This window comes from Tachysurus vachellii, chromosome 22, assembly GCF_030014155.1.
Source record: "Tachysurus vachellii isolate PV-2020 chromosome 22, HZAU_Pvac_v1, whole genome shotgun sequence".
Taxonomy (NCBI): Eukaryota; Metazoa; Chordata; class Actinopteri; order Siluriformes; family Bagridae; genus Tachysurus; species Tachysurus vachellii.
This window is the reverse complement of record NC_083481.1, coordinates 14,453,305-14,464,523: the sequence shown is the minus strand read 5'-3', so window position 1 is coordinate 14,464,523 and position 11,219 is coordinate 14,453,305. Positions and strand designations below refer to the sequence as shown.

The 11,219-nt window shown below is 38.8% G+C and overlaps 1 protein-coding gene across 1 annotated transcript in view; it reads right to left on the bottom strand.

The window, feature by feature from the left end:
- cdh4 (cadherin 4, type 1, R-cadherin (retinal)) overlaps nt 1–11,219 on the bottom strand; it is a 180,311-nt gene that overhangs the window by 98,294 nt on the left and 70,798 nt on the right. The window contains exon 3 of the mRNA XM_060858591.1: nt 605–628. Coding sequence (XP_060714574.1) covers nt 605–628 — 24 coding nt within the window. The remainder of the gene's footprint in view (nt 1–604; nt 629–11,219) is intronic.

Sequence of the window (11,219 nt, the reverse complement as noted above, 5' to 3'; positions counted from 1 at the left end):
TTCCCTGAGGCAAATTTTTATTCCCTTTTTGTGGTATAAAATAATTGATCTGATCCACACACATATTCACTCACACACACCCTTTACTGACCTGCCTTCTTCACACTCCACACTTTTCCTATGTGGCACATGTTCACCCCCTCTCCTTTTCTCTCTGCTCTCTAAATACATGCAACAGTGTGAGGGCAGGTGTGTGTTGTGTGTTTGTTTTTTTTTCTTCCCCTCTAGGAGCCCTGGGGCTTTACAGGAGGATCATATGCATGTCCAGCAACAAACAAAGCAAAATGCATCCCGGTCTCAGTGTAGCACATTATATTACACACAAACACACACAAACACATACAAAACATACATATACACTCACACACACACATACACACACACAAAACATAAAACATACACACACACACAGACACAGACACACATACAAAACATACACACACACAGACACACACACAAAACATACACACACACAGACATACACACACAAAACATACACACACACACACATATAGAAAACATACTCATACTGTATATACACACACAGACACATACAAAACACACAAACACATACACATTTGTTGAAATCATTAAGAATACTCACCATGAGCAGATGGCAGCAGGGTACCTTAGAGAGAGAGAGAGAGAGAGAGAGAGAGAGAGAGAGAGAGAGAGAGAGAGAATATGATACAGTTATCATAAACTCAGTACAAATCCCAAGAAAAATTAGCATAGCTACACTTACATTACAATACAGTGTAAAAAAAAAATAAAGAATCATCAACAGCTGAGCATATTGCATTAATTGCATAAAAAAAAAGATTAAGTCATTCCTCATCTTATAAAAAATAAAATCAACCCACATTCGTTTTTATCACGTTTTTTAAAAATCGATACAACTTCACATCCTCCTGATCCTTTAAATTGTTTCTCCTGCTTGCGTAAATTGCCATTTTTGCTTTACCTACAACAAAATGAAAAATATTTTATTATATTTTTATATTTTACATTTCCATGTGTACTGATACCCAATAATAAAACTCTGAAAAATCAAAAGTACATTAAACTTACTAAACAACATTCTAGATCAATCGAATAAATAACCCAATCTAGTAAACATTACTACATTTATTACACTCACAAAAGCATCGACAGCAACCACGCCGTGTAGAATTCTACACTGCAAATCCCCCAGTCTTTTTTCTAATGGTGGCTTATAAAAAAAAGCTCTCCACACAAGCTTAACATCATCATTCAAGACCAGTTTGTCTCTCCAAGCAGTATCCAGTCTATTTTTTTTAAAGACTTCTTATTTAAAACTTTAATACAGCATTTATACTGTTTTTCCTGTCAGCCTGAAAAAAAAAACCTTAAGTCTTCTAAATTTGAGGACGCTAACGTCTTCTCCTTAAAACCTTTAAGGTTAGGAGTAATATAAACCTCTTGGAAAGGATCTTTCTTATTTGGTGACAACCTTCCTTCACAATAGCTCTAAATGAGAGACTTTTCTTGAACAGTAAGTTTCTATTTTACCAATTCCAACATTTTCCTACTACATTTTAAAGTTCCTCTCATCAACTCCACACCTTAAAAACTCCTTTATAGAACGGAGTCAGTCCATGTAGATAAATCTTGTAAGAGTCCACTAAAAATAAGGAAGACTCAAGTCCCCAACCTCCAGCTTGGCTTTAAATAAGCAACATCTCTCCAAACGAGATCTTTAGGTCCTATTAAAAATCTTTAAATGAACTGTGAGCAAATGATGCTACACTATGCTAATTCTCTTTTAACATTTATTCTCGTTTTCTACCCATCTCGAGGCGTCCAGCGACTGTACCAGCTCCAGGTGTGTTCCGTGTCATGAAGATTTTGGACCTTCATTCAGATGAGGCCGACCCTGTGAGGAACCTGAGGCATCTAGAGATGTACGAGCTCCGGTTGGACTCTGCTTCATGAAGTATTCGGACAATCTAAAAGTAGATGCCTTCTCTGTGTGGTCTTTGAGGACAACAACAACCTCCTCATCAATTGCCGGACTGTATGTTTATAATCACACCCCCCAGTGTCACCCAAATGAGGATGAGGTTGACTTTTGAGTCTGGTTCCTCTCAAAGTTTCTTCATCTTCCATCTAAGGAAGTTTTTCCTCACCACAGTCACCTTAGGCTTGTTCATTAGGGACAAATACAAACACATTTAAATATAAGTCTAATATAAATTATTTAATGAAATTATTCATTCATTTTCTACCGCTTATCCGAACTACCTCGGGTCACGGGGAGCCTGCGCCCATCCCAGGTGCCATCGGGCATCAAGGCAGGACACACCCTGGACGGAGTGCCAACCCATCGCAGGGCACACACACACTCATTCACTCACACAATCACACACTATGGACAATTTTCCAGAGATGCCAATCAACCTACCATGCATGTCTTTGGACCGGGGGAGGAAACCGGAGTACCCGGAGGAAACCCCCGAGGCACGGGGAGAAAATGCAAACTCCACACACTCAAGGCGGAGGCGGGAATCGAACCCCCAACCCTGGAGGTGTGAGGCGCACGTGCTAACCACTAAGCCACCGTGCCCTTAATGAAATTAATCTTCGTATAATATTAAATTTCTTGTATTATGATTTTTATGTTCTGTAAAGCTGCTTTGAGGCAATGTCGATTGTTTAAAGTGCTATAGAAATACATTGAATGAAGTGAATTAAACAAAATGTTGTTTGAATTAAACAAAATGTATTAGTCCACACTCTGCTTTACCCAATGAAGCTTAGTCCAAAAAAAATAGTTGTCTGTAGTTTTGCAAGGGATCCACTTAGAGGCACAGTACAGGCCCGCTGGTACCAGAATGTTGAGGCCACCAAATTATTGATGACAGTAACCCAAAAGTAACCTTTTGTTTTCTCCAAGACGCCAAGATCAGTAATCCAACACCTTAACCACTAGCCTACCATGTCTCCAATTCTTTTAACCATAACAATGATGTTATCAGCATAAGCTGACAATTTAACTTTTACCTCAGACTGTGGTAAACGCCACACACCAATGATTCTTCTAACTCTTAGTAACGGGTTCAATAGCCAAGGCATATAATATACTGTACCTGACGAGGCACACCCTTGCCTTATTCCCCTTGTAACTTTTAAAGGTGCACTCAACCCTCCATTAAATTTAAGTACACTCTCAATGTTTCCATACAGCACCTCAATCATTTTAATAAATCCTGGGTTGAAACCAAACTCTCTTAGCGTCTGCCAGAGATATTTATGTTCAGCCTGGTCAAAAGCTTTTTCTTGGTCTGAAGAGACAAGACCACAGTTTAAATCCATTGATCCAGAGGTATCCAGAATATATCTATTCAATTGAATATTATCAAAAATAGATCTAATGGGTACACAATATGTCTGGTCTATATGAATGACCCGACCAATCGCTTCTCTTAATCTGACAGCTATTGTTTCAGAAGAAACCAAAGCACAAGAGTGACACGGGTCACCAGTCTTTTATGTCTCTCAGGTCTCCTTTCTTTGGTAAAATGGTGATGACTGCTCTCCTGCATCTCATAGGCAGTGTTCCTCAGGTCACACTGCTGTTAAGTACAGTACTGCTAGCAGATCATCTTCTAAAACGTCCCAGAATGTCTTATAAAACTCCACAGGAATACCATCTATCCTTGGAGCTTTACCACTCCATACTCTTTAGGGCAACATCCAAGGTTTTACCTGTTCCACATTTTTTTTATCTGGAACTTTAAATAGACCTACATACAGTACTGTAAAACTCTCTGGCTATTTCACTGACCTCTACGTATTCACAGCTCTGAATAATAATCCACTGCCCGGTTCCGTATTTTCCGTATAGCTTCTGAAAGTTCTTTACCAGCTTCAGATAACAAAGAATGAATAACTCTTCTTTAACCATTCTTCTTTTCAAGTCCAAAAAAATATCCATGTGCGTCACACTCTAGAAATGTGAGCGTACCAAAGCACCTTGTGCCTTAAAACCTAACAAATCCTCCAAAGCCTTCTTTTTTATCTTTAAGAGTTTTAAACCATTTTTTTTCTCTCTTGTGGTTTCCAATAAACTTTGTAACTCTGCAATTTCTTTTTCTAGGTCTTCTAATATTTGCGAAGCATCTCTAGAACTATTGAGAGTGTACATTCCACCTTTCCACAATCCCACCAGTGTGGCAAAGAACTAAATAATGTTTTTTATTATTTATTTTTTTATTTTAAAATAATTTTTTTTAAACACTGTTAAAATGCCAATTCGAACTTTTTGATTTTACATTAACATTAAAAATATTACAACTGACTAAACCATGATCTGAAAGCTCACAGGTGAAATCACACAATTCTTAAAACAATACCATCTCTGTAAGTCTTGCCATTGTCACGTACTGTTCTCGTGTTCGTGTCCATGTATACTGTCTCTGTGTTTTATTCAAAACTCTCCAGATATCAAACAACTCATGTTCTATTCCAATTTGTCTCATACGCAACTCTCTCAACACTCATTACTGGAGCATACTGTACACATTCAAATCTGACCTGTGCTTTCAACAAATGTCCCTCGATTACATTTTCTATTTCAACGGATACCACCACTATACCACCACGACCACTGTTATTGCTCTTATGGCTTAAGACCACCTTTCCTCCCTATTCCATCATCCATTCACTTTTGTTCTGCAGGTCACTATGTGTTTTTTGAATAAGCATGACATCAGTATGCTTTAGTCTTATTAATTCAAAGAGCATTTCTCTTTTCCTATAGTCTCTTATACCATTTATGTTTAAACTGCCCAGTCTTAAATGACTCATAAAGTGAATAAAGAAAGACACTGAGCAAGAAAGACTAAAAAGAACACTCGTTTTTCATTATTCAACATACTTGATCTCAACTTTTGGACAATTTCCTTTAACCTGTATTTCTCCTGCTCTGTTAAACCCCTCAGCCGTTTCTTTCATTGATACTTTTGCTGAATCTAGAAACAATCCACGATCTTTAAAAAAGTCCTTTCTCAGGAGTAAATGCACTTCACCCAACTCTTCTTTGGGAGACTGAATCAAGTGAGCTCACTGATTCACTTTCACTTTTCATCACTGAATCAGCAGAGTCACTACAAATATACAGTAAGATCCAACATCCTGTTTTTTCTTGCCTTTCTTCACTAGTTTTTCTCTTGAAAGTTGGTGTTTTAAAGAGATAATCATCATCTCTCATATCAGTTTCTGTCAGATTTTCTCCTTCCACGACATCACCGTTTGTTACCTCCTTCATTACTTTCATTCACGCTCTCATCCTGATTAGTTTTCGTACCCTTATCTTTATGCTTATCTTATACTGCTGCTCTTCATTTTTTATCCGTCTGTTTCAACAACATCTTGAGAAACTTCATGTAACATCATCAGGACCTGCACGGGCAAGATGTGGCATATATAGTGTAGTCATAATTGTTGATCATAAACCTCAGTCCTAAGTTACCTCTTCACCTTCATTATTTAGAATCATACAAATGCCTTCTGAAAGAAATGACATGTTTTAGCTGTGCTGTTTTGCAGCCTTAAGCAAACGTCTTAATTAGTGAAACAACTTTTCCATGCCTCGCCAATTCTTTTTCAATCACGTCGTCATCTGTGAATGGAGGAACATTTCGATAACATGACTCTTTTGGCCGGTTGCCCCAAAGGTATTGCGTTCGTGTAAGAACCATTAATCACCATGCCGCTTGCAATAACCTCATTAACTTTATTCACAACCTTCAAGAACAAAACAACTGCACTGTTTATCATAGACGCTGACAAAATGCTTTTGTACCCGACAGCCTGCGCTACTGCTATACCTCAGTCCTCAACAGAGCAGCGTTCTGCAGGGATGACTTTAACGCCATGCCTCCACCATACCTCTTTCTCTCTTCGCGGAGAAAAAGAGCGAGAGAGAGAGACAGCGAGAGAGCGAGAGAGAGCGAGAGAGATCAGTATTCTAAGATATTTCCACACACTCATCACTTCAGACTAACCACTAAACACAGACATCACTTCCTGAAATGTTCAGTTTCATCTCTGACGCATGTTTCAAAAGTGTAATTAAGTTTAAAATCCCTTATATCTTACACAAGAAAAAAGAAGAAGAAGAAGAAGAAGCTTTTGTTATTATTATTATTAATTATTAATGCTGCTTGCAAAGCAACATTATTACTATTGTGCTGGACAAAACTTCGGCGCGTAACTTGTCCCGCAGCTTTTGTCCTAGACCTATGAATGACGTGTCAATTCGACCGCCTCATTGAGGAGATGTGTGCTATGACTTTTATAAGCGATCCGAGTACCAGTACTTCCGGTACTGGGTCTCAAATTGGCCTTTTTTCCCACAGACTCCCATTATAAAATTTGGAGGTTTATAACTCGGCAAGCTTTCGAACTATCTACACCAAACTCGGCCAGCTCCTTTAGGGTGATACTCTGAACAAACTTTTACATTGGTGTACTGACTGGCCTTCCGGTTGTGCCGCAGTCCCGCCCCCAATATATGCAGAATCAAAAAACTTTTTACAACATGGACATGTGACATTACAATACACTCACAACAATGAGGGGAACTTTCTCACGTGTATTTTGATGACGTCACGTGATGTCACGGGATGTCATGTGAAAATAAAAAATTAGCACAACATGGACATGTGACATATCAAAACACTCAGCACAATGAGGAAAACTTCCTCAAGAGTATTCAGATGACGTCACATGCTCGTCTCGACTAGCCTCCGGGATTTGCCACGTGCAAGCACCATTCACATTGTCTTCAGGAAATGTACGTTCTACTTAGTATTACTACACACATCCACACATCATTTTTATGCTGGTTAATCCAAATGCTTTCAAAATTCTTTGGATTTGATTTAAAGTTCAATACTGATTACACTCCATTTCCCTCAGTGATGTACACACATGATGATACTCATCTTCTATTCTTTCTTTTTTTTTTTCATGAAACCTAGCAACTTAAAACAATACTTTTACTTATTTTGTTACTCTTAAAAATGTTTTTCTAAGCCATCACTTTGAATTTATGGTGACTATTTTGAGGAGACGCAGCACAGGAAGACAGATTGCTGCTCAATTGTGTGTGTATGTGTGTGCGCGTGTGTATGTGTGCGTGTGTGTGTGTATTGTGAAATACAATTCTTCACTCTGCATTCCTGATTATTTCAGAGCTGTTTTTCTCTCTCTACTTTTAGGCATGGAGAGCGGAATCAGATCAGTTTAATCAGTAGGAGCTTATTTACAGACGAGACACTGTAAGTTTTCTGCTTGATGTTAAAGCTGCTTCTTGACATCCTCCATGCCTTAACGTCGTCCTATAGCTACGCTCTTAATATCTAAAGCATTCTTTAGACAGTTTAAGGTTCCTTGATTAAGTAATGAGTAATAATGAATAGTTAGTGCTTGTAACAGCTCGTACCCAGAAAGCTGAATCAGTCATATAATCCATCTATCCCTCCGTTTGCTGTACTGCTGATCCTACACAGGGAACTGAGAGTCTATACCAGGAGACTTAAGGGGTGCCCAGACACACACCCGTTCACACACTATACAATGAAGAGATGGCAATCAGACTTGGGAGGAAAAAACACAGGGAGAAAATACAAACTCGGGCAGGGACAGGAAATATTACCCCCAACCGCCGAAGGTGTCCCCATGTCATATAATCTACAGCTAATACTAAACTGCAGAGAGAGAGAAAGAGAGAGAGAGAGAGAGAGAGAGAGAGAGAGAGAGAGAGAGAGAGAGAGACAGAGAGAGAGAGAGACAGAGACAGAGAGACAGAGAGAGAGACAGAGACAGAGACAGAGAGAGAGAGAGAAAGACTGTTACACTGTAAGTAAGCTCTGACTTGACTCTTAAGCCTTCCACAGCAGGAACATGTGTGAATGATCCATAACGATTATTCATGTATAAACACAAGACCTGTCATGTGATATTCCTCGTGCAATCCACACCTTCTGACCAATCAGACTTGAGCATTCTTCACTGTTGTACATTACTCCAACATAGCTACTGTGCTGATTTCTCATCTGCTCAGTAGTGTTTCTGATAAAACACTTGCTCTTAAACCTACAGTATACAGATGATCTTATTAAGTGCCTTAATAAATCATGTATCGTTAATTAGAACTATGTTCTGATGGGAAGGTGAGAAATAGCATCAGTCTACAAGCTACAGAAGGTGTGTATGACTGAAAACAAATAGAAAACAAAAATATAACAAACATGGCAGAGAAAATCTCTTATGCACGGTGTGGAACAATGATTCCTGTCTGTGTGGTATTGTGCATTAATAGTGCTTATGAGAATTTTCAGAGAAAGTTTCACCCTTGTGTCGTTCAAGGCTTAATTAGTCGTGTTGATTATAAAAATAAAAAAATAAAAAAAGACAGGCTTTATTATTTCATCGCTCTTTGTTTGCACTAATTATTACTAATGCAGGTGAAAACAACAAGCATGTTATTTGCTTTATTATGTACTGCGAGTTCATGAAGCCTTCCATTAAGAGGCGAAGAAGAAGTAAAGAGGGATGGAATAAGCCGTAGCGTTTCTTAGCAAATATTTCCGCCTGAAAAATGACTTTGTTTTTGTCTGTAATTGCTAGCAGTAAACACAGTAAGCTATTTATTAGCTACGTTCTGCTGCGGATATTTGGCTGCTGCTTGATCAGAAATTAAGTTGATCAGAAATTATTTCTCAAATTGAGGATTTGAGAAATAAAATGAAGATATGCTAAAAAATATGCTAAAAAATCAACCCTTCACCCTTAACGCAGGCCATTTTTAACACTATGTTCTACTTTGTGTCCCGTCATGGCTCTAATAATCCTTTAATATCTGCTGGTATCTGTTTTTTAAAATCTGCTTTAATTCAGCAGAATGTGAAGAGAACTCTAGAGGTGTGTGTGTGTGTGTTTCCCTCTGGACTTTTCTTTGGGATCATAGAGTGCTGTCAGGGACCTGTAACTGAGTGTGACTGAGCTAAGTTTAACACGGTTCTGCTCGAGCACCTCGGCACTACGGCGCGTACAGGAAAAGATTTCACACTGCAGGCAGGGGCAATGGGGAAGTGCAATCATAGCAATTTCTACAATTTTGGTACATACCCACACTCCAAAAAGTGGGAATAGGACGGCACAATCTTTGCTGTTTTACACGCACACACACACACACACACACTCCTTATGCACGCTACACACACTACAGTGCATGAACAGATTGTAAAGGTAATTCAATTTCCCACAGCTGAGCTGGAGTCTAAATGATCTCCATCAAGCGCAGAATCAGCCACAGAGTCTGTGATTTTCCCAGCTGGACTTTCAAAAGAAAGAGAGAGGAAGAGAGAGAGAGAAAGAGAGGACAACTAGGTAGAAACCAGAAACATCCAGAATAGACACAGCAGTATCATGGGTCTGAATTAGCCACAGACATCCCAGCAAAACAAAATGACTGTCCATATACGGACGCCTGAGCATCACACCTATAGGCGATTCTTCCCCAATCTCCTGCCACAAAGGTGGAAGAACAAAATCGTATATATCATGTGTGTCCTTCTTTGGGAACTTAGAAGCCAAAACAAACTTCTGACACATGGACACTGAGGTGTTCATTTTCAACACCTTCGCCCTCAATGACTGTAACGAAATGACTTAGGAGTTTAGTTTCTTTTGTAAAGATCGTTCTGCAATATGGAAATAAACAGTAAGATTCATCAAATGCTTCCACATTCAAAAATATTCTCACTTCCGTGCACTTTTACAGACTCACGCAGCACAAAATCGACCAGCTTGACACCGCTGTATCGCTGACCACACATGCTGAATTTCACATTAGGATAATGTAGATGTTTGACCATATGGCTTGTGTGTTTTTTTTTCCCAAAGCAAGCACAAATTTTTGCAAGGCTAAGAAAGACACGACGTGCCTCCTTTGTTAAAGTGTCCTGAATGCAATATGTAACGATTTTGATCTTACTGTGTACAGTTTTTAATTGTGGCCACTGGGACATGGGTTCTTCAGTAATTAATGAGGTTTAGCGTTTTTTTTTTTTTTTTTTGAACAAAGCTTGGTGAGCAGAATGGAAATGAAAATGATGACCAGGATCATCACCACTGGCAGTAATATGCTTAGAAATATGTTATTTGTGGCTAATAAGCATAAAGCATCTACAGCAAGTAATTTCCAGTTGACTTCTGCATGTTGGGGTGATGAGTTACTGATATACTGTTGGTGGATATTTCACAGAATTCTATAATCTGATTTTTTCATCCCCAAAAGCCTCAGTGAACCTGAGTTTCAGTTGTTTTCAATGTCTACAATTCTCCAAAGTTCAATTCCATGACAACTGGTGAAATATAAACACTACATGGTTTAGATGGCTTTCTTCTTTCTCACTATGTGTGGGGAGAAAACCTCCGTCTGTTCCACAATATGAAATCTATTTCCCATATATATATTTTTTATAATGCATAATGGTATTTTAACTGTGGTCCTGACCAGCTCCTGGGGACTGAGAGCAATTTATTGCCAATTTAAAGGATGTTGATCTAGGATTTTTTTTCTTTTTTCTGATTGTTTGAGAAGAACCGTTGAATCTTTAGAAGCCTTTCTATAAAGAGTGCCAATAATTGAGTCACACTCACTCATCACACACAGACACTTAATTAAAAAAATGCTTTCAGGCTTTGGTCAGCACACACACACACACACACACACACACACACACAAAAACACACACACAATCATACGATATGTGCTCACAGAAACCCATATTTACACATGTAATCTACAGACACATATAGAAACTAAAAATATAGAGAAAGCCAAAGCAATAACCCGTGCAGTGAAATAGATGGATTGGAAAGCAGATAGAAGAAAAATGAAGCGTGAGGCAAAGAAAGAGCATTTGTCCTATCTTTCCATCTCTAAACACAGTCCATAAATCTGTCCAGCTCTAATTCCACATACACACATACACAAGACAAAAGATCAGTGACGGAGAAGAGATAGGGATTATCGGACGAATGACAGACAGCGCTGTGAGTCTGAGCAAAAGTGACAGAATCCTCTTTCCTCACACATCATCAGATCATCCCTCACTACCTGCCTGCAAGAGCGAACACTGGTTCAGGGGGTGTTCAATCACTTTTGCCATGTGAGAAAGAGA